At 33.5% G+C, this 24,137-nt stretch overlaps 4 protein-coding genes across 4 annotated transcripts in view; 2 read left to right on the top strand and 2 right to left on the bottom strand.

The window, feature by feature from the left end:
- Positions 1 to 631: 631 nt before the first annotated feature.
- Positions 632 to 6,287, bottom strand: LOC101508388 (ABC transporter B family member 11-like). Its single transcript, XM_004508023.4, has 12 exons — positions 5,864 to 6,287; positions 5,697 to 5,751; positions 5,427 to 5,602; positions 5,117 to 5,338; positions 4,782 to 5,020; positions 4,120 to 4,645; positions 3,676 to 3,949; positions 2,681 to 3,558; positions 2,152 to 2,418; positions 1,649 to 1,912; positions 1,255 to 1,548; positions 632 to 1,113 (listed from the first exon to the last, which is right to left on the bottom strand). Exons 1-12 carry the CDS (start codon positions 6,155 to 6,157, stop codon positions 754 to 756), a joined length of 3,849 nt encoding a protein of 1,282 aa, XP_004508080.1. The 5' UTR covers positions 6,158 to 6,287; the 3' UTR covers positions 632 to 753.
- A 2,467-nt stretch (positions 6,288 to 8,754) lies between these two features.
- On the top strand, positions 8,755 to 17,019 carry LOC101508908 (uncharacterized). Its single transcript, XM_012717973.3, has 17 exons — positions 8,755 to 9,150; positions 10,116 to 10,210; positions 10,948 to 11,067; positions 11,450 to 11,539; positions 11,641 to 11,756; positions 12,207 to 12,306; positions 12,709 to 12,780; positions 12,857 to 12,904; positions 13,019 to 13,096; positions 13,175 to 13,294; positions 13,455 to 13,560; positions 14,432 to 14,595; positions 14,842 to 14,976; positions 15,806 to 15,936; positions 16,102 to 16,164; positions 16,252 to 16,330; positions 16,435 to 17,019. Exons 1-17 carry the CDS (start codon positions 8,850 to 8,852, stop codon positions 16,495 to 16,497), a joined length of 1,881 nt encoding a protein of 626 aa, XP_012573427.1. The 5' UTR covers positions 8,755 to 8,849; the 3' UTR covers positions 16,498 to 17,019.
- Positions 17,020 to 17,888: 869 nt separating this feature from the next.
- LOC101509225 (uncharacterized) lies at positions 17,889 to 20,053 on the bottom strand. The gene is made up of 6 exons (XM_004508024.4): positions 19,896 to 20,053; positions 19,709 to 19,805; positions 19,308 to 19,447; positions 18,862 to 19,224; positions 18,648 to 18,710; positions 17,889 to 18,278 (listed from the first exon to the last, which is right to left on the bottom strand). Exons 1-6 carry the CDS (start codon positions 19,968 to 19,970, stop codon positions 18,042 to 18,044), a joined length of 975 nt encoding a protein of 324 aa, XP_004508081.1. The 5' UTR covers positions 19,971 to 20,053; the 3' UTR covers positions 17,889 to 18,041.
- Positions 20,054 to 20,760: 707 nt separating this feature from the next.
- LOC101509870 (uncharacterized) overlaps positions 20,761 to 24,137 on the top strand; it is a 4,491-nt gene continuing 1,114 nt past the window's right edge. The window contains exons 1-3 of the mRNA XM_004508026.4: positions 20,761 to 20,920; positions 21,345 to 21,703; positions 22,226 to 24,131. Of these exons, the coding sequence (XP_004508083.1) occupies positions 21,348 to 21,703; positions 22,226 to 24,119 (2,250 nt within the window). The 5' untranslated portion in view covers positions 20,761 to 20,920; positions 21,345 to 21,347 and the 3' untranslated portion in view covers positions 24,120 to 24,131. The remainder of the gene's footprint in view (positions 20,921 to 21,344; positions 21,704 to 22,225; positions 24,132 to 24,137) is intronic.

Genomic DNA, 24,137 nt, shown 5'->3' on the forward strand with positions numbered 1-24,137 from the left:
TAAATAAAGTTGCAACAAACAAATTATAATATGAATCTTAACACACTATTCATTATGTAGCCTACTACCTTGATGAAACTATAAGCTAAATGATAAGGGGTATTTTTTCTAAAATCATTTTAAGTATTTAATTTAAATATATCTTTTTTTTAAATGCGACTTTTTTTATATTAATGTCTTCAATAATAAATACATAAATTACTAAATGTCAAATATTTTTTAATATATAATAAATAAATTTCTCCTATATGTGAATAAGTTCTCTTAAAATTATTTTTAAAAAATATAAATTAAAAAAGTGTCAAAAGAAATATATAAATATTCCGATTAATTTTATTTCTGATTCTTGATATATATATAACACTAAACCCTACAATACAAACTTATATATATATATATATATATATATATATATATATATTCATGTCGACAATCATTCAATCACTATTATAGTGATGATTATTGATTTTAATTTATTGAATTGAACGTAAAATAGTTTATATTTAAATATATTTAATAAAAGTAAGTTTAATAATAAATTACACTATAAAAATCACAATTAAATTTTAAAATTACAAATATTAATTTCAGCATGTTAAAGATAAAATTAACTATAAGATTAGAGTCAAAATATATCAAAATCAATTTTATGTAGAATCAATTTTGACCATTTTAAAAATAGAACCACACACACATTATACACAATACAAATGAAACCATGATAGAGAAAAGAAAAAGGCCAAACATCTGATTTTAAAATGAAGAAGCACCTCTTTGTGTGTGCAATGCTACTAAAGAAGCATAGTCACCACCCTTATGTAGCAATGTTTCATGTTTTCCTTTCTCTGCTATAACACCATTCTTAACTACTGCAATTAAATCTGCACCCTTAATAGTTGATAACCTATGAGCCACTATTATAGTGGTTCTTTCCACCATAACACGGTCAAGTGCATCTTGAACCACTTTTTCAGACTCAGCATCAAGTGCACTTGTTGCTTCATCTAGAAGTAATATTTTTGGATTCTTCACCATAGCTCTTGCAATTGCCACACGCTGCTTCTGTCCCCCAGATAGTTGAATTCCTCTTTCACCTACTATTGTGTCATACCCCTGCATATATAGTATCATGTTCAAATAGCTATGTATATTTGTTTACTCTACTGTCTAAATAAGTTGTACTGATTCAAAATTTTAAAGATGCACAACATTCAGGAGAGATTGAATAGATAGGACAATGTGCAATTTAGTTACCATCTGCAAACTACTAGTGAAGTGGTGAGCATTTGCAAGTTCTGCTGCAGCTACAGTTTCTGCTTCTGTTGCATCTCCTCCTTTTCCATATGCAATGTTGGCTCTAATGGTGTCATTGAAAAGAACAGGCTCTTGGCTTACCAGTCCCATCTGTTGTCTCAGCCATTTCACTTGCAGCCTTTGAATTTCTATTCCATCAAGTGTAATGTGTCCTGAGTCTGGATCATAAAATCTTTGTAGTAATGAGATTACTGTTGATTTTCCACTTCCACTTTCACCAACCAGTGCAACTGTCTGTTTTTTTATATCAATATCAATCTGTTAGTTGCTATTTTTAATTAGGAAGAACAATTTAGAAAAGTCTACTGGATAAGATGTGAAATTAGGAAACTACCTTGCCGCTATGAATGTTCAAGCAAAGATCTCTGAATATTTGTACATCAGGTCTAGTAGGATACTTAAAACTAACATGGTTAAACTCAATTTCTCCCTTGATTTCTTCCAGTGTAATTCCAGATTCATCACTAGGGTCTATTTTTGACTTCTGATCAAGAATAGCAAATATGGAAGCAGCAGCACTTTTTGCATTAGTTGAATCAGGGAGCAAGGTCCCAGATTGAGAGACTCCCACAGATGCCATGCTGAGAGCAAAAAACACCTGCAAATTAGGAGACAAAAATATCAATGTTAGAAACATGTGACTATATGTTTCGCTCCTGACAAGTTCTTTCAAGGGAGATAAGCTAATTTATATGTATTGTTATTTCCATTGTGTATACTCACCCCCCCTTTTCCAATAAAATAGTGAAAGTGATCAATGCTAATCAATAACTCAGCAAATAATTGTGAAGGTGACAAAATGTATGTAATGGTGAACAAGTTAGGAGAGTAACATACAACGAAAACATCTGAGAATGTTGATTTTCCATCCTCTACAAGTCGAGCTCCAGCATAAAAACAGCAGGCATAAACTGCATACAGCATGAAGAATGATAACCCAAAACCAAATCCACTTATTATCCCTCGCCTTATGCCTTTCTTAATTGGTCCCTCACATTTTTCCTTATATATTTCCATCACCTTCTCTTCAGCACAGAAAGAAGCAATTGTTCTTATACTCCCTACAGAATCATTTGCCACTTGACTTGCTTCCTCATACAATTTCTATTAGAAAAAAAGAGTATCAGTATATTCACATAACATGTAGCCAAGTCAAAAAATGCACTCAGAGCACATGCTTGTAACACTGTTGATACTTGATTCATGCTCATAAAGTATGATAAAAATGTATATAGGTATTGATCGGATTACTTCTATAATTTAGATATGAGATATGTGATACCACTTCTCCTAAAGTTAAAAAAACAGATATTTTCATCTTCATTCACAATATAAGTTGGTTGATTGACAGAAGTCGCTAGCAAACCTTTGCATCTGCGCTGAATCCTTTCAAGAACTTTACTTGCACGTATCCATTTAGTCCTAATAAAGGTGCCAAAGCAAGAACTATAAAAGCGAGCTGCCAGCTTGCTTGAAAAGCAATTACCAATCCAGCTATTGCTGTAGCAATATTTTGAACCAGCAAACCAAGTGCATCTCCAACAAGAGCTCTAACTGAAGCTGCATCAGTGGAAAGCCTTGCTCCAAGTGCTCCACTTGAATGCTCAGCCTCATCAAACCAACTTACTTCCATGTTAACTACTTTCTCAAAACACATTTTTCGGATCCTTTGGATCAACTTACCTCCAGCAACGCCAAAAAAGTAGAATCTACATGGAATGATGAGTAATGTAGCCACACCAACCGCAGCAAACACTATCGCCCAAAATTTTGAGTCTTTACGAAGTTCGTCAGCTGGCTTGTAGAAAATATTTATCATTTTAGAAAGCAAGAGCCCAAAAGTAGGCATTATTACTCCATGTAACACTGCAGCTATAGTCCCCATCAATAAGACTGGAATCTCAGGCCTGTTAAAATATGCCAGGCGATAAAGTGACACTTCTGGTGGTGAAGAAACAGTTGAAGGAGAAGCTTGAGGTCCACCATCTGCAGTTTCTGAGAAGCCATCTTTTGTGGGTTCAACATATGATGCTGAGAAAGAGTGACGGCCACTGTTTCCAGATGACCCTTGGCTTATAGATCTTAAGGAAAAAGATCTTTGACTCAATTGTCTTCCAGAATGCACTCTGCTGTTTGACTTGTTTGTGTCATTTTCATCATTCTGTTCTGACCCCTTCATCTCTTGCAGTCTAATAAGCTGGCTATAGGCTCCATTAGGATCCTTGGTGAGCTCATCGTGTGAACCTAACGAATTCACAAATATATAAAAAAGATATAAAGTATATAAACATTTGGAATTCATGCTTTCTATGGATTGAGTCATGGAGAAATTAGTTTTTTGTTACAAAATAATGTGCCTACCTCTTTCAACTATTTTTCCTTGATGAATGACAGCAATGGTATCAACATTTCTTATAGTACTTAAGCGGTGAGCTACGACGATAGTTGTCCGATTTATCATTATTCTGTCCAATGCCTCTTGTACTGTTCTCTCAGATTCTGCATCAAGGGCACTTGTAGCTTCATCCAGAAGTAGGATTCTTGGGTCTTTTAAAATTGCTCTTGCTATTGCAACTCTTTGCTTTTGACCCCCAGAGAGCTGAGTTCCATGCTCACCAACCATTGTGTCTAGACCCTGAGACCATAATTCATAATTATACAAAAATATTGAGGAAGAAGAGTAGTTCAATGAATTTCTTCTTTTGTATTGTACACTATCATAATAGAGATAAGTTAACCCAGCCAAACGTAAAGCAGGAATTCACCAGACAGTTTCTACTTTTAAATGAAGATTTGAGAGTTCACCTGAGGAAGTTTATCTATAAATTTGGCAGCATTAGCAAGCTCTGCCGCAGCTCTGATTTCTTCATTAGTTGCACCATCCTTGCCATAGGCAATATTCTCTTTAATGCTACAAGTAAAGAGAACTGGTTCCTGGCTGACTAGGCCTATTTTCTGTCTGATCCATTTCAGCTGAAATTCTCTGAGGTTGATACCGTCAATGAGAACTTCACCAGCCGTTGGATCATAGAATCTCTCTATCAGACTAACAACTGTGGATTTTCCACTCCCACTTTGCCCTACCAAAGCTACAGTAGTGCCGCTTGGTAATGAAAGAGAAAATCCATTGAATATCAGTTCATCTGGTCTTGTAGGATAACTAAAACAAACCTCCCTAAGCTCTATGTCGCCGCGAATGTCATCAAGCTTTCGCCCATTAGTGTCATAAGCATCAATTTCTGGCTTCCTTTTAATCGTTTCAAACATCTTAAAGGCTGCAGCTTGTCCTGCAGCAAAAGCACTTAGGCTTGGAGATGTCTGTCCAAGACACCTGGGATTGGAAACAGAAATATAGTTAGAAGAAAAAAAAACATGTTCATATCTTACAAGTTCTGGGATAGGGGGAAGAAATAAATATTAGAAATTGTAGGCTCATATTAAGGAAGAAAAAGCAACTCAAATCTTACATTGAACCAGTCAATACAGAAAAAACTACTGCCACAACATCCCCTCCTGTATATCCTTTCTCTATTATTAATTTCCCACCAAACCATACAGCCAAACCATAACTGGCGATAAAAACAAAAAAGAGTGTAGCAAATCCCACACCAGATGCTAGTGCCTCTTGTACTGCAGTCTTGTAGACCTTGATTAAGGACTGATTATATTTAGCTATAGCTTGTTTCTCCCCAGTGAATGATGCAACCTGCATTGAAAAAATGAGAGTCATGTTTTTTATATATTCTGCCGTAACAAGATGAGAAAAAAAATGTCAATATTATTTTTCAGGCAGGGTGCTTACAGTTCGGATGGAACCTATTGTCTGCTCTACTACACTTGCTGATTTAGAATAAGCTGCTTGTCCAGTTGATGATGCTTTTGCAATAAACGAACTTAACACAGCACCAGACAAGACAAGAAGTGGTATACTAGATAGCATGACAATAGTTAGAAGCCACCCTTTAGTGAATGCTACGACAAAACCTCCTATGAAAGTTGACACAAATTGTATGAACTGTCCCACCTGAAATGAAAGTAAGGGAACAATAAATAACTTAAACTCTTATTTTTAGGTAGTTGAGGAAAACGTAGTATGATGGTTCTTCTGATACCTTCTCCCCCATGGCATCTTTAATAAGAACAGTATCACCTGACATCCTTCCAACAACCTCTCCGGTATTAGTTTCCTTATCAAAGAAACTCACATCTTGCCTCAAAATTGTTTGAAGGTATAAGCCTCTAATTCTTGCAGCCTGTCTCTCCCCAGTGATCATCCAGCAAGTTAATTCTGGTACATAGCAAAAAGGTATTTATTTTGGCTCATAATAAACCAGACTAATGAGTTAGATTGCAAGAACTAACTGAGAAACTGATGTACTTACGCAAAAATGACGCAACAAAGGTACCTGCAGCCAAGTATACAAATTTCAGAGACACCTGATCACAGTTAGTCGTTATTAGTTAGTTTCTAAATGTTTGTTTCCAAGTTGTAGTAAGCCTTGAAGGGTATACTAGAAGAAACAACCTTCGCCATTAGTGAGAAAATTACCTTGGAAACTTCATCAACAAGTTTTGAGGTTGTGGATTCTCCAAATGCATTGATCATACTTCCAAATATTAAAATCATCAAGGGAATGGAAATTCCATTCCCAATAGCACCCACAGTCCCCATAGACATCAATAAACGATCCAAAGGATCAGCAAATGAGAAAAGCTTGTGTAAGGGTACTTTCTTGGTTGTTTCATCTTTGGCCTTGCTATTCTCTGAATCTTGCTTGCTGTCATGATCTACAACTGGTTGAAGACTCGCAATATCTCTTTCCAAACTGATATCCGTTGTCATTTTCTTTGACTTTTGCTTACAAACTCCTCTGCCACATACAGTAAATTCAAAACAGTTGCAGGAAAGGCATTCCAAATTCAATTTAGTTAGTAACAAACAACAAGTAAAACAAAAACTGTATGAAACAGTATATTTCAAATTATGCTGTATTGGTCAAATTATTTTAATAGATTATTTGGAGGTTGCGTCTATAGTTTCTTGACCTGCAAGTTAACTATATTATCATCCAAATTAATAATAAATTTATGCTGTGTTTGATACTTTGATTATTGAATATAAAAAAGTTAATAAATATATTATGTAACTATAATGAAGACATTAATTATTTTATTGCAACACTAACTGCACTTGTATGGTTATTTGAGAGCTTCTAAATAGCCATTTTCCATTAGTGATAAATCTGTGGGGTATTTTGTCGTGATATATGTAACATTGATATTTTTCAAATTCAAAATATCTCGTTTTTTATTGACCTTTTTTTAAATTCAAAATATCTTTTTTTTATCTATTTGTTATAAATTTATATAAAAAAAATAAGTATCTGAGTAAATATTAATAGAACATGTTCATTTTATTTGCATTATTACTTATCTTTTTATCGTACTTTAAATTATTAAGCTCAACATTTTTTTTAATAATGGGAATATTAAAAATAATTATATATTATTGTCTATTTTTTCTCTAGCTCTCTAGTTCAATAAATTGATTTTTATTGTGTTTGGAATTTTCACTATTTGATTGAAAAAGTAATGAGATCATCATCCAGCATCCTTATCAACTAATATACATATAAACCACTGCAACACGACATCTACTATTAAATAAAATAACAACAGTCAACATAGATAAAATAATAATTTAAGAAAATGTAGATTCATTTACTTTAGGTGAGACTATATAAGATATTAGAATTATTTTTTTTAAATTCTAAAAATTATCCGAGCATTGTTTTTGAGTGTTTTTTCAAAACGCACTCTTTCTAATTAGCATCCATCTCTCTATTATAATTAAAAACAAAAATTCATAGTTGAATTTTATTCCAGCACCAGTGTATGTAGAAATTTAAAATATTTATAGAAAAAAAAATACTTACCTCTCTCAAGAAAAAAATATTCTTCTAAATAAAAGAAGAGAAAAATATATCTTAAAAACATTAAACGACTTTTTAAAAATAAAAGTATTTAAAACAAAAAATTGAAAAAAAAAATTGGTTAGATGTAAAAAAAATGTGTATTATAATTTATAATTGACTAAAACGTTTTTTTTATAGATGCGAGAAAAAAAAAACACTAATCTAAAGTGAAAAGTATTAAAATATACATTTCTACATCTACTATTTTTTTTAACCGAAAAATATAGGTTGGACTCAAATAAAAAATATGGAAAAACTTTGACGCTTTGTTTGTATGAACAATAAGGTTTGTATAATGAAATTAATCCAATAGTTGTTGATACTAAAATTTTAAATTTTTATAAAATAAAGTCACATTACATCTTTTAGATTTTTATTGATATCAATCATCTTCTATCGCTGTTTATAATACAGTTTGATGGTAACTCGTTGAACACCTAACTTTTACAACTAATTTAACACCTCTAGCAAGCCCATTGTTTCAATCTCCTTTTGGGAAACTATTACAATCCTCCAAATAGATTATGCAGCAATAAACCTTCCCATATAAGTCGGAATAAATATTAACTCATACTTCACCCGAAATTAAATATAAATAAAAATAATAACTAAAAAGGTGATTTAATCTATAATTTGCTAGTGTTCTTTATAGTTAGGTTTTCAAAATAGTTTGAGACTTCCTTTTAAAGTTTTAAGCATACCTCAAATACAAAATCACCAAAAAAATTCAAACCTTTTTGTGCTCTATTAAAGATTTTTACTGTGATATTAGATCTTGTAAAGTTGTAGTACACAATAGGTTAAAATTTGAACATTACTTCAGATATCGAAGTTGATTAGAAACTTGAATCTTCTTGAACTATGTTCGAATTTAATTATTCTATAGTGATCCATATAGTTATTTTAAATTTTACTAGAACGTAAATCTTTTAACTTCTTCATGATATTATATCTTCGCTCCAACTATTAAATTGATATATTTTAATAATATATATCTTTCGCGAATGAAATAAATATAATAATCTTTTAATTAATGTTTATTACTCAAACCCTTTATTAGAACTATTTTATATTTATTTATTTATTCGCTTTAAGCTTTTTAAGTGAAGTAAATTTAATTTCATTTACTCACCTAACAAGAAAGTTTCTACATGGAGTTTGTGATCAAGTGCCCTAAAATCTGTTCATAGTGAAATTTTGTCGAATGCTTATCTAAGAAAAACTAAGATGGTTGATTGTATAAATGAATTGAATCTAACAAAAAGTAAAAATGCTAGATATATAACAAACATTATTGTATTTTCAAATTGGATTTAAAATAAATAAATAATGAAATATATTTGTTTTGGTTTACTTTGACTAAACATACAAGAAGCCTTTTGGGCCTTTAATCAAACACATCAAATCCAAACCCAAGAAATAAAAAAAAATTAAAAAAACAAGAATTTGTTTTATTCTGTTCTTTCTATCCACAAATTATCGTTCACTCTCACTTTCATTTTCACTTTCACTTTCATTATTCCCCCAACATAGATTCTGCTTTCGTCACCAACCTCCGTTATGTATGCGGCGGCGGATGTTCTCGCCAAATTCGCCGTTCACGGCGTCGATGCTTCGTTTCCAGTGTCCCCCGCCACCACCAACTGCTTCAAAAACGCAACTTTCACAATACCCACTTCCCATAACGCGACGAATGTGAGATTGTCCAAAGCTTTGATGCTTTGTCGCTGCTCAGTTGACTCAAAGTCCATCGCCGGAGATGTTTTCTCGGTGACACCGCCGAATAAGTGTGACGTGGATTACCTTGGCGAAAGCACCAAGGGTGATTTGAATGTTAAGTTGGAACAACTTGAAGCTTTTGGTAAATTTTGCAACTTTTCTTAATTCCCATTACTTTTTCTTTTACCCTTTCATTTTTATTTTCACTACTTTGCTTCAGTTTCAATGTTAGCTTTCCTTTGGATCGTAGACCCATATTTTTGTTTTGCTTATTGGAATAGGACATTGAACTGTATTGATATTCCTTAATTACTGTATGTGAAAACAAAAACAGCTTGTACTTGTGCAACCAACTATCTGTTATTAAGGGCTTGATACCTATGAATCACATGCATGGATATCAAGACATGATACCGACACTGACATATAGACATCAATAATAATATGAGTAAAATAAAAGTGATGAAATGTTGGTACTACCTAGCTCGATAATATGTACTTCCTCTACAGCAAAGTATAAGCAAAAGTAACTACTTTCATATATTTATTAAGATAATTGGTTATTCACATTTAATATTGTTAATCTCATTTAAAAGTTCATTCTTCATTATCTAAATTGCCCTAATCTCATTTAGTTGCATACAAAATTGAACATTTCTTTTGAAAAACTGATATTAAATGAATGACAATTTTGGTATACTATCATTAAAAAGATGAAAAAAGTCTACTCTTGCTTATATTTTGTTACAATTTAAGTGTGCCAAAATTTTCTTATATTTTGTTACTGAAGGAGTATTCTGTATTTTGTTTTTTCATTTTCTATTTTGACTAGTAATAACAAAACTGTCACATGTTTTTTATTTATTTCATGATTTCAAATATTTGCATAGAAAATTGGGAATACCATGTGATGTTTTAATTTTTAATTTTATTAATAGTTACAAAAATGTTACCTTACTTATTTTGTAACTATCAGTAAAAGTCGAAGTTGTTTTCTCGAGCCAAACAGACTATGATCTTCTCACTATAACATCAGGTGTTACTAGAATGAACATGTTTTTCACAAATGTATGCCAACAAGGTAAATATTGGTCTCTTCTCTTGTAGGAATTGGTGATGCTGCATTTGAAGGTCCAATCGAGGAAGTGGCTAGAACAGAGGCTAGAGAGGCAGAAGATTTGCTAAAAGACTTGGGCATTCCGGTGCAGTATTTTTGCTTACATGCATCTTTTCTAGTTTGCTGATGTTTTTGGCTTGAAATATTCTGTGGTCTACATTCTTGTGTTCTATGATATAAGTTGATAAATGAAAGTGTTATCTATATATCTCGTGGAAACTCTATGATGCAATCCGGACTTGGGTGCATATCTGCCTTTTTTTATCAACATAGGTTTTATCAAAACACTTTCTCAACATAGGTTTTGATGGATATTGGAGGTTACATATACCATAATGAAGATTAACAAGTAAGTTTCAGAGTGATAAGTTATTGAGGAATTTACACCATCATAGGTTTAATAAACATACTTCAACAACTGATCTAGTTATACTATACATATACAGTGAACAATAACATAGACAGAGGGTGGGAGTGGGTGTGTGTGTTTGCATAGGTTTCATAAACGTTTTTGAAAGCTTGATGTAATCTACTTATTTATGATTTGTTATTTCTTTATCATCGAATCCCTGATCAGATAGATTTTTTTTTTTTTTCTTCATGCAAAAGTTAGTTTTTCATGTAAACATGTTATACTTATGTCAATATCAACCTTACTCACAAAAGCCTTTCAAATTAATCTAATTATTGTTTTCACTTATGCTGATTTTTCCGCCTTTAATTTGTGCGCTTTCAGTCTTTTCTGTTAGGATTTTGACTGAGGTGTTGTTTCATATACAGTGATAGAGCAAGTAAAACTCACTGTCTTGTGTCTTCATGTAGAGCCCCTCTTCATCCAGACATTCGCCTCGTGGAATATTCTGCACACGTACGTTGAATCTGCGGTCAATTAGTGCCATTGGATATGACATGGATTATACCCTTGTCCATTATAATGTGATGGTACACCACTTTCCAATGTATCATATAGTTTGTGTGAATTATTATGAATTTAATTACTATGTGTGCAGATGTAACTTCTTTGTTCAAATTTCAAGTGTATCATTATATATTCCGACTTTAACCTAGCTAACACAAAAGTGGTTAATGAACAGTATTCTATACAGATTAATTTTCTGATATTTTTTGTTATTGCATTTTACTGCAGTATTAAAAATACCAAGTATTTCTCCCTTATTGTGTCAAAAAAAAGTATTTCTCACTTACTGCATGCTTGAAGGATTTTATTCTTGTATTTTGAAATTATTGCCATGGTACTTCAAATCATTAAAAGTATAAAGTATGAAAGAGGTTATCTATTGTTTTGTGTTACCTGGAACTGTAGGCTTGGGAAGGGCGAGCTTATGACTACTGTATGGAAAACCTTAGGAATATGGGTTTCCCTGTTGATGGACTTGCATTTGATCCTGACCTGGTAATATGTTTTCTCTGGCAAGCTGGAGGCATTTGGAAATCTAATCCATATTATCTCTTGTTTGTTGTAGTGATCTTTGCATTTTATTGTAAATTGTTCAGGTAATTAGAGGCCTTGTCATAGACAAAGAGAGAGGCAACTTGGTTAAAGCTGATCGATTTGGTTATGTAAAAAGAGCCATGCATGGCACCAAAATGTTATCTACTCGAGCTGTTAGGTAAGTGTCAGGCCTTGTAATTTTGATTTCTGATACTGGAAATCCATGCAGAGTCGTTTACTTGTTATATCATCACAGTCTGCACTAACCAACTTATCAAGACATGCATTACTCTAGGATACCAAGCAGAGTGCACTCAAGATAAATAAACATATTATTTTGAAAATCGGTGGTTAATTCAAGTAGCCGAAACAACAGAGTCAAGGTTTCACCTTTGGTTTATGTTTAGCATTGAGTCCATCTTCCGAAACAACCATAGATTTGCGCATTATACATTTGCACACACTGTTCATTGATTGAATGCCTTGCAGAAAAATATTCACATTGATATTGTATACACTATCACTCATGCGTCTGTGCTCACAACCAATAATAGCTTAGTAGATGTCATTTATCGAAAACTGGTGTAATAGTTTCTGTAGTGCTACTTAATTTTGTATGCAATGGAAGTGAGATTTATGGGCGAGAACTGGTGGACCTGCGAAAGGAGAGTCAATGGGAGTTTCTCAATACGCTGTTCTCCGTGTCTGAAGCAGTGGCCTACATGCAGGTATGTTGCAACTTGCAATTACTAGTGAAACCACTAAACATTCAGCAACATAGATATATTCTGCTAGAGTGTTCATTTTGCAGTAGTATTCACATCTTAGTTTATGTGGCTTCTTTTAATCTCTCCAAAGTGTAGTCGGTTGTGTTGGTTTTTAAATTTGAGCTTTGCTAGCTATGCATTACGAACCATGTCGTGACAGGAGGAACGTCGTGTAAGAGTCAATTCCCCTTGTTAACTCTTACTCAGCCAACTATGTGTTCCAAATTCCTAGTAGTTATTGGAATCCACAAGGGAGTTCCGAAATATCAAGATATGAAGCATTTATGAGGATGCTACCTTTTATTTAATTTAATCATGTATGATTATAATGATCCTTTATTGATGATATATAATTTATTTCAGATGGTTGACAGATTAGATGACGGGACCATACCGGCTGATCTTGGCCCTCTTGATTATAAAGGTCTTTATAAGGTAACAAGGTGCAAAAGTTTTTGCAAACATTATATATGATTCGGGATTTTTTCTTTACCATTGGCACAACTTTCAGGCTGTTGGAAAAGCTCTTTTCTGGGCACATGTTGAAGGTCGTCTTAAGGTCAACACATTCTTCTTCTTCTTCTTCTTCTTCTTCTTCTTCTTCTTGTCTTGGCCCATACAAAATTTTGATGTTCTTTATTCACACACCAAATGACTTGTGAAACTGATGCAGAGCGAGATCATGTCTAAGCCCGAACAGTTCGTGGAGCCTGATCCAGAACTACCTTTGGCACTTTTGGATCAGAAGGAGGTATTACCTCTAATATTTTAATTTTTGTGCGGCATGCGATGCCCTTATACTCCTTACTCTGATATTTTCGTGAAACAGGCAGGCAAAAAACTTGTGCTTATTACCAACTCAGACTTTCATTACACAGACAAAATGATGCGGCATTCTTTTAATAGATTCCTTCCAAATGATATGGGTTGGCGAGATCTTTTCGACATTGTAAGTTTGTATTAGTTACCTCTTCAATAAAACTGAACTCTCATGACCCTGGAATTATTGCAAATGCTCTATATCCTCTTAATTACCTTTTCCATTAACAACCTTGTCTTTTTGTGAAATAAGCTTTTAGTAAATGGGTGTGGCTCTTTTTCATGGATAGGTCATTGTGTCAGCCAGAAAACCAGAATTCTTCCAGACGTCATCCCCCATGTATGAAGTGGTGACAGGCGAGGGTCTAATGCGTCCATGCTTCAAGGCTCAAACTGGTAATTAGTACTTTCTTTTTTCATTATTTTATTAGTCATTTGTTTTTTCACCAGGTATGAGAGGATTCTTTTTTACAAAAAAAATATCACACCTTTCTAAAAAGTAGTAATTTATATTCATATGTGAATGAAATGTCACAGACCAAAAATATCCTTCAAAATGCAAATTTCAAAACCATTATCAATTTTGAGTTTCAAGAGTAGAAATCTTAATATTAGCTTGCATATATTTTCTTATTTCCAGTTCTGCCAAAACAAGTTAATAAATATTCATGACTTAAGAGAAAATTCAGGAATGATGCAAATAAATATCCAGAGCGTGCCACAATGATTATAAAAATATCCAGAGCATGTCACGATGATTATTATCCACTCACAACTACGTGAAGGATCAATTAACTTGCTTCCAATCACACTGAGACACTAAAAATTGGATGCGAGGCCATACAAATTGAGACGGATGGTGCTTTCTATCCCTTTAACAAAGCTAAAAGGGTTATATATTTCTATTTTGGCACCCCCTGTCTCAAATACATTTGTCACTGAAATCTTTTAGGTTTGCTGCTACACCTCTTCCTTTGTAAAAACAAAAGGAGGACAAGTTGCAGACTGTAGACAGGTTTGGTATGAATCTGAGAACCACCAACACAAAGAAGAAAAACGTTGATGATATTTTATGACGCGTCCATATTTATCAAGGACTTAGTTCTGCATCTTTTTGGGTTGATCAGATTGCCAAATAATAATTGAATCGGTCCTGTCACATGTAGCAGAAAAACAAAATAGCTTATTTCTCTTAATACAACTCAGACCATGCTAATTTTAACTGCTCATTTTACTAATTATCATTGTGCTTTGCGATCTTCTGCAGGTGGTTTGTACTCAGGAGGCAGTGCACAAATGGTTGAAAATTCTCTAGGCATCCATGGCGATGAGATATTGTATGTTGGTGACCATATTTACACTGATGTTAGTCAATCCAAAGTCCATTTGCGATGGCGAACAGCATTAATTTGTAGAGAACTGGAAGACGAGGTTAGTACAATCAGTTCAAATTGGACTCATTTGTTGGTAAAGAAATTTCTGAAACTATTATTTTTCAAAAATAATAAACCTTTTTTGAGGAAAAAATGATATGATTGCTTGTTGACTGGAAGCTAAGTTCAAATGGCTTTTAGCAATTTTTTATGTTGAACTGTGTGCTGTTTGGCGAAAATATGGTGCCTTCGCTGGATCCAACTCTGAATTGTCCTTTTACTTTTGTAAATGTTAAAACTGCAGTACAATGCCTTGATTCGTTGCCGGAGTGATAGAGAATCATTGATCGAACTTATTAATCAAAAGGAAGTTGTGGGAGATCTCTTTAACCAACTTCGACTGGCTCTGCAAAGGCGAACCAAAGACCGTCCTGCTCAAGTAAGTTTTGGTCCTATAATCCTATGTGCATGCTACTTTTTATGCTTTATTATCAGGTGCTTAAGAATTTCCTTTTTAATTCTTTTGTTGAATCCATATTGATTAGAGATAAGGCTAAATTGCCATATAAGACTCCTGAGCTAGATTTTGGGGTTGAGTTATGCCTAAAGTTCAAGTTCTAAGATTGTATCAAAGCCAATACTAGATATATTATTGGGCCACTCGCATTTGTCCATGCTCCAATGTTCAGTCTTGAGTGTGAGAGGATGTGTTGAGATCCCACATCGGCTATAGATATGGCGATATTAGTCTTTATAAGGCTTGGGAATCTTTATCTCTTGAGTTAGCTTTTGATGGTTAAGTTAGGCCTAAAATTCAAATTTCCAAGAAATTTCCAAGAAATTCAAATTTTGCTCTGCTGCTCTTATTTTGCTGCCTCATTTAGTTCCTTTTGACCTCCTAATCTAAATATGATTATCCAACACAATCATTAATCTTGTCAACATTTCACTAGTCATTAATTACAAATTTATCTTGGTGTGTTATTAACTTGTGTCATCATTAGCCTAGTTTGTAACTTGTTAAGTTTTTTAAAGCAGCCTTCCATTTCCCAAACTTTTCCAACTAAGCTTCTCGTGCTCACAATACTCGGTTAATATATATATATATATATATCTTATCCCTAGGTTAACCTTATTTGATCTCTTGGTTCTCAATTTGGAGGTCTCAAGCATACATTGTTCTTATAATTTTTTAAACACATCCAGATAAGACTATTTGTTGCCTTATTACATCAAAACTTATAATAAGATTTTCAATGTACTTAAAGACCCTTGCAGCAACTAACATGGACGATGAAGACCTTACGGAAAGCATGCAAAAGCTACTTATTGTTATGCAACGACTAGATGAGAAAATCGCTCCAATGCTGGAGTCAGATGGGGAGCTCTTCAATTCAAGGTATGTTCAAAGAATAGAGTTTTCTGATTTAAAAACTCTCTAACTGTACTCAGCCTGTGCTCGATATATTGATTTCTACCACACGGCTAGATGCTGCTTATCTTGCTTTTCAATCATTTTACAAAGAGCGTTTTGTGATTAACTTGTTTTAATCATCTGCATTAGGTGGGGTTTTCTATCTCGTGCTGGATTGTGGGATAAAAGCCACTTGATGAGACAAATTGAGAAGTAGGTGCTACCTTATTGATGTCTATGATCTTATTTTATTATCATTTCGCTCTTTTGATATTGAACAGTTTAAATTTATTATCGCAGATATGCTGATATTTATACATCTAGGGTGTCAAACTTTTTATATTATACACCCTTCATGTATTTTCGCTCTCAGGAACAGGTATTCAAACAACCTTTTTCTTACCTTGTCATTTAAAGCCATAAAGCATTAGGTCATTATTTGATATTTGAACTGACTTCGATATGTTTCTTTGTGCTCTGCAGAACCTCGCGCATGACTCTTACGCACATTATTGTTCACAGATCAATAATGAACCTTCTTCCTAGGAAAAAATGGAATAAAAAGGAGGATAAGCATCAGAAATAAAGAATTTGTTGTTGACATTATAATTTATAACCAGAAGTATCATTTTAGCGGTATTTAATAACGCTGTGATGATGATACCTTGTATTATTTAAGCTGATATCAAGTCTTCAAAGGACGGAGGTAGCATTTTTCCCTTGACCAAGTGGTGTTACCTTTGGCCTGGTTAGAGGAGAGAAGAGATCTAAGCAAAAAAGGAAACAAATATTACGAGGGATTTTATTTCCAAAATGACTCTGATATTGGAATCTAGTGAATTCTATTTTTTGCAATTAGCATGATGTGATCACATCACAATTTGGCAAAACATTATGGAAAACCGCTATGCAAATTTGTATCATGTATTTTTGAGAGCATGGGCGGCAAATCCTAGGATTGGCAGTAATTCCAAAACTTTTAATGTATGAGTTGCTCATTATGTTGTAGAAAATCTTATGTAATTGGAACGAAGATCATTAGCATGAATGATCCTGAGCTTTCATGGAGATGTGAAATTCAAGATAATGTCATTGCTACATTCAATTCCAAAAAAGCAACATTCAAAGAAAGATAAAAAAAAACCTTAATAACTAAACAGATTTCAAACGTTAAAAAGTTACATTGAAAATATAGTGAGATGTTTGAAAGAAGAAAAAAATGCTAAATTAAACTGCTCAATATTAATCTGATCTGAAGACACAAACAAATGGTTATGAAAACAGTTTCCCACAAAAATGATTTTTAAACTGGTTTTGAGAGAATAGATTACAAGACTACAAATAATGGAGGTTTTTTAGGGATTTGGATTATATACAGTGCGACTACACTGATCAAGATCAGACTACCTTGATTTTAAGACAAATTTTAATTTTTTTTTAAACAAAAATTCTGAATTTGAAATTTAGACCATCCGACTTTTGATATTGATCCGTTTCTTTAGTAGCAAAGACAAAATAGATAGTGTCCACAATTTTACATTTTTAATTTTATATTTTTTTTTCAAAGGTTACAAATAAAACTAACTTTAAGTCGATTTTAAACCCATTTTTTTCAGAACAAAGTTATAAACCAGTTCTGTTTTTGTCAAACTGTTAACTAAAAAGTGTAATTTGGGTTATAAACCCATTTTAATAGTTATTATTTGTATAGTAATAAATTCACACCATGAGCAACCCTAGTTAAGGAGACTTAAGATTTAACTGAGGCTGTTTACTTTGCACAGCCTGATTAGAGGTCTTGAAATTCCTAAGGATAAAAGCCATACTGGCACTAAACAAGACTAAGCCTCAGAAGCTTTCCATTGTACTTGCTAAAACCTTTTTTTAGTTGTCAATTTAGTCAAAGTGGCTCTTCACAAATGAATTTTCACTGTTGATGCTTGTAAAATGTAGTCATCATTGAACTAAATTTTTGGATTAACAAATATTACTTATCAAATTAAATAACCTCAACCCAATTACATCTCTGAAATACCCCTAAAAGCTAAATTCCTACTTTAGGATCCACTGCTCCAGCAGTTTAATTATGATCAATAGAATATAGTCTTGCATTTTCTAATGGTATGATGCATACCAAAACTTTTTGCAGGACAACCTGGTGGAGGTAATAGGTGACTTTCATTATAGTTGATAGAAACAAGACAAAGACCATGAGGTGGGAGATAAAAGCTGTATTTTGCAAGCTCCTTGCGATCTCGACTTGACAAAATATGAGGAACAATGTCGGGAGGGATCGCTTCCTTCCCGATTTGAAGCAATAAAGCCACCTAGAAATGCAAACAGATACATGTCATTGCTATGGTTGAGGTTGAAAACCATATCAGAGTATAAGAAAGTATCTTATAATATGTTATAATGTTAGAGTATCTTAGTTTATCTCATAAGATCAATTTCTAATCTTAAGTATCATAGATTATCTTCTAAGATTAGTTTCCTTATTACTTCGTTATTATCATAGTTTATTTCTTGGTTTTCTTATTTATTTAGGATTATCATATCATATTCAAAGCATTTCTTATTTCTATTCTCCTTATTTTATCTAAATATCATAATTTCAACAAATCACACAAGTGATTTTTCAACTGTAAAACATCTTTTGGAAGATTTAGATACAAGGGAAGGGAAAATATATATACCATGTTTCGGACTTGTCTATATAAGAAACCCGAACCTTCAACTTCTAGCTGCAAAAGAGCTCCCTACACATTGATATTGAAGTGATCAGCATTAGGGTTTTGCTAGTTCCCAAGAAACAAACCAAGAAGATACAAACATGATAAATTTAGTGCAAAATACTATTTATGATAACAGTAGTAGGGAAAAACTTTGAATTAGAACTAGTCTAGTTACCATTTCTTTCACATCGAATCGGAAAATATGCTTCACTGGATCTGGCACCCGATCGTTGTGAGATGCATTTTCAAAAGCAGAGAAATCATGCTTCCCAATAAAATATTTTGCAGCTTCTCTCATAGCATCGCTATTGAGTTTATACATATTATGGTAAGCAAAATGGCGCTGGAAAGGGTCCATGATGGTATCACTGTAAATCTTGTAATGATAAATCTTACTTTTTGCAGAAAAACGAGCATGGAATTCAGATGATGCAGGGCTGATCTCTCTAACTCGGATATCTTTAGGAAGAAGACCGTTCAAAGCTGCGTGAATTCTATCCAAGTTGTTGTAATTAAACGGTGTAATAAAATGTGCAACCTGCAGTCCCAACAAATTATAAAATTCCAATCCAACAGTTGTGAATTGAAAGATGAAATTGCAGAAAAGAAACAAGATTTGACCTGACCCCAGGCATGGACTCCTGCATCAGTCCTGCTTGCACCAACCAATTGGAGATCCTTCCTTTGAAGCTTTGTTGCTTTAATTAAAGCTTTTTCTACAGCGCATTGTACAGTAGGGGGAGACTCTTGATATTGCCAGCCTGAAAATATATTCATAAATCAAAATAATGGAGAAAAATAAAGGATTCAACAATTTAACTATGTTTCTATATGGCTCAAGAGTCAATGCAGGGAAATTTGGTATCCTTTTTAGTTTTTACAGTACACTTTTACATCAAGCTCAGAACTTCATTAAATAGTTTGAGACTTTGAGCTTTATCCAACTTGGATTTCGATGGACAAAGAGTTTAGACCAATTAATAATTAATGAAGAGAGGGTGAAAATGAGAAGAGAAACATGCCTGCATATCGAGTTCCATCGTAAGCCAAAAGCAAGCGCCACTTATATCCATTTTGATTAAAATTGGGTTTCACTTCGACATCATCACCAGAATTCAACTAAAAATTCACCACAAAAAGAAGAGAAACAAATTTATGATGATTTGAAAGAGAGAAGAAAGAAGAGATGGTAATTGAATTCATACATACAGAAAGAAGGGAAGTTGAAGATGGAGATGGAAACGGAGAAACCAGTGCTGATGTTACTGCATAATAACAACTCATCTCAATAAACCCTATTCTTCTTTATCCATATTCCTTCATTATTTTTATGTGACTTACTTAATAAAATCTAGTATTATTTATTTAATCAATATATTATTTTACTCCTTATAAGAGATGAGTAGTGTAGATACTATTAGCATCGTAAAAGCCTTTTTTACGTCGTATCCATTGGTAAAACAACGTAGTAGTAAAAAATTAATTAAATCTAGTAAATTCAAATAACTAATTATAGTATATTGCAAAAACTGCAAAACCATTCATGGACAGAGCGCATTTTAGTAAAAGTAATAGGTTTTATTTTTGGTGTAAATAAGTTCTAGTTTTTGTGTTTGCTTGAAATTATATTGATTGAAAATAATATAATTAAAATTTCTAAAATTAAAAAATTATAATTTGTGAATAAATTCATTTACACATCCTAATATAATAAAACAATAAAATATATATAAATATAATAAAATAAAAATGTCTAAAATATTTATATCTTTAAAATTATAAAGTAACATTAACAAATACTACATAGTAAAAATATTAAATGGATTAAATTTTTTAATGCTGCAATAATCTCAGGTAAAATGTTAAACAAATTAAATTTTTTAAAGATACAATAATCTGATATAAAAATTAGAAAAAAAACAAAATTAATTTATAGTATCTAGTATGTATTAATTGATAATTTAGTCAAAAAAATGCATTAATTGATAATAATGATTTTTTTTGACTAAGTAATAATAATTGATAAAAAAAATATACTATAAATATGTGTGTAACAAGATAATAAAAGAAAGAGAGAAAAAAAAATTAACTAACTAGTTATGAAAATCAGAAAATACGTCGTCGTATCGTAATGAGATAATTACAGTTTTCTTCATTGGGCTTTTGGGTTGGCTCGGCGACGCACCACCACCACCACCACCACCTTCCTCGCTCTCCTCCATTCCGCCGTTTAGGTTTCTATCTTTATTCATTACTCCTCAATTCATTCATTATTTCCCTCACTTTTATTCTGCTTCCCCTTTTCACGTGTTACATTATTTCATTTGTTTTTCTCTCACGCAAGGGTTTTTGTTTTCTCTCTCCTCAAAATCGCTGATTTCTCATTTGGGCAGTGTTTTTACCTGTTAAAAATTCAATTTTTATTATAGCTTATATCTTATGTTGTGTTTGTTCTATGTGAATTTCGTTTTTGACATTTGATACTGAATAAGACTTCAGGATTTGGGGCATTTTCAATTGTGGATTCAGAATGCCAAATGCAATCCATTTTACATTTCACTGTTTAATATTTGACTTCTGAAAGCTACATTTTTTCATTAGTATTTGTTTTTATTCCAAAAAGTAAGGAAAAATTGAATATCTTGTACTACTTGTTAGGCCATGGCTACTGCAGCTACAAAGAAAGTTATAGCTATATGTCAATCAGGAGGTGAGTTTGTGAGCAATAAAGATGGGTCATTGTCATACAATGGAGGTGAGGCTTATGCAATTGACATTGATCAGGAGACAAGTTTGACTGATTTTAAGTCAGAAATAGCTGAAATGTTTAACTGCAATGCAAGCACCATGAACATCAAATACTTCCTTCCTGGCAACAAGAAAACACTCATTACAGTATCGAAAGACAAGGATTTGCAACGAATGGTTAGTTTCCTTGGAGATGCTAGCACTGTTGATGTCTTTGTTATAACGGAGGAAGTAGTTGCTCGAAACACATCTAACATGCCTGCTAGTAGGTAGTTATTCACAAGTTTTTTTTTATTTCTATCATTCCTTATGTTCATTTTAATAGACTTATCTTGCTACTGATAGACATCATATAGTTTAAATTGGACCATAATTGTACAAATAGCTGCTTGGATATGATGTTAGAGAGTTGTACATTTTTTTTTTCCTCACACATTTTTTCAATTTGGTTATCAATGTCAAGATACATGTAAGTAAGTCATATATCAATTAGATACAAAATTAAATCCAGTTGATACAAATCTCTAGTGTGTATCTATTTTGAACATAAATCTCATCTTTAGTCCCAATTCATTACAATGAATCTTGATTCACTATGATTCAATTCACGATTTGAATCTCGATTTGAGCCATGTTTTACAATTGTCTCCAGATAAGAATCTGACCCACATAATTGTGAAGCAGCGGTTGTGACCAAAATGAATGACCATACCGTATATTAGACAATTTAGATTCATATGCACTTACTTGTGAATTGTTTTGAAAATTTTATAGAACATATGGTGATGCAGGTCAAGCAGAACAACTGTGTCAGAGGCTGTTGTTCCTGTGGTTGCCCCTATCAATGTAGCCGTTGGTGCCGACCAATGCATTGATCAAGTTGAGTTGGATGTAGCTAATAATGAAGCTCCTGCACAATCTCTTTGTTCTGGTGCCAATGATGAAAAGCGTCATAGAGCGGCACAGCAGTGGGAAAATACCATCACTGGCGTGGACCAAAGGTTTAATAGTTTTAGTGAATTGCGAGAGGCATTGCATAAATACTCCATTGCTCATGGGTTTGCTTACAGATATAAGAAAAATGATAGTCATCGTGTCACGGTCAAATGTAAATCTCAAGGCTGTCCCTGGAGATTATATGCATCAAAGTTGTCCACCACCCAATTGATTTGCATTAAGAAAATGAACGGAAATCATACTTGTGAAGGATCTGCTGTCAAAGCTGGGTATCGGGCGACTAGAGGTTGGGTGGGAAGTATTATAAAAGAGAAATTGAAAGCTTCACCCAATTACAAGCCAAAGGATATTGCGGATGACATAAAGCGGGATTATGGGATTCAGTTAAATTATTCTCAAGCATGGCGTGCAAAAGAAATTGCTAGAGAGCAACTGCAAGGCTCCTACAAAGAGGCATATACTCAATTGCCATTATTCTGTGAGAATATAAAAGAGACCAATCCAGGGAGTTTTGCGACATTCACAACTAAAGAGGACTCAAGCTTTCATCGCCTTTTTGTATCATTTCATGCCTCAATATCTGGTTTCCGGCAAGCCTGTCGCCCTCTCCTTTTCCTTGACAGAACTCCTTTAAACTCAAAGTATCAAGGGGAATTATTGGTTGCAACTTCTGTGGATGGAAATGATGGCATTTTTCCCGTAGCCTTTGCAGTTGTAGATGCAGAAACTGAAGAAAACTGGCATTGGTTTCTGCAGGAGCTGAAGTTAGCTTTATCGACAACTGAACAGATTACATTTGTTGCAGATTTTCAGAATGGGTTAAAAAAGTCAATTTCTGAGATATTCGAAAATTGCTACCACGGCTATTGTCTGCGGCACCTTGCTGATAAACTGAACAAGGACTTGAAGGGGCAATTCTCTCATGAGGCCAGACGTTTCATGGTTAATGATTTTTATGCCGCTGCTTATGCATCCAAACCAGAGATTTTCGAACGCAGTGTTGAGAATATAAAAGGCATTTCTCCTGAAGCCTACAACTGGGTCATACAAAGTGAGCCAGAGCACTGGTCCAATGCATTCTTTAATGGAGCTAGGTATAATCATATGACATCCAATGTTGGACAGCAATTTTACAGTTGGGTCTCAGAGGCACACGAGTTGCCAATTACTCAAATGATTGATGTATTACGAGGTAATATGATGGAAACAATTTGCGCGCGACGAGAGGAGTCTAATCAATGGATGACAAAATTGACGCCATCCAAGGAGGAAATGCTCCAAAAGGAAACATCAGGTGCTCGCTCGCTACAAGTGTTGCTCTCACAAGGTACCACATTTGAGGTCTGTGGAGAATCTGTTGAAATTGTTGATATTGATAATTGGGAATGTAGCTGCAAGGGATGGAAACTTACTGGCTTGCCTTGCTGCCATGCTATTGCGGTCTTTGAGTGTGTTGGTAGGGATCCATATGATTATTGTTCCAGATACTTCACAGTTGAGAATTTCCGATTAACATATGTAGAATCTATTCTAGCTCTGCCGGATATTGATAGACCAGTCCTGGTTGAATCAGCTATGGCAGTTACTGTAACCCCTCCACCAACTAAGCGCCCTCCTGGTCGGCCAAAAACAAAACAGGTTGAATCGATAGACATAATTAAACGTCAGCTTCAATGCGGTAAATGTAAGGGACTTGGCCACAATCGGAAGACATGCAAACTTTCATAATTTTGCAGCATAGTAAGT

Source organism: Cicer arietinum, chromosome 7, assembly GCF_000331145.2.
Source record: "Cicer arietinum cultivar CDC Frontier isolate Library 1 chromosome 7, Cicar.CDCFrontier_v2.0, whole genome shotgun sequence".
NCBI classification, from domain to species: domain Eukaryota; kingdom Viridiplantae; phylum Streptophyta; class Magnoliopsida; order Fabales; family Fabaceae; genus Cicer; species Cicer arietinum.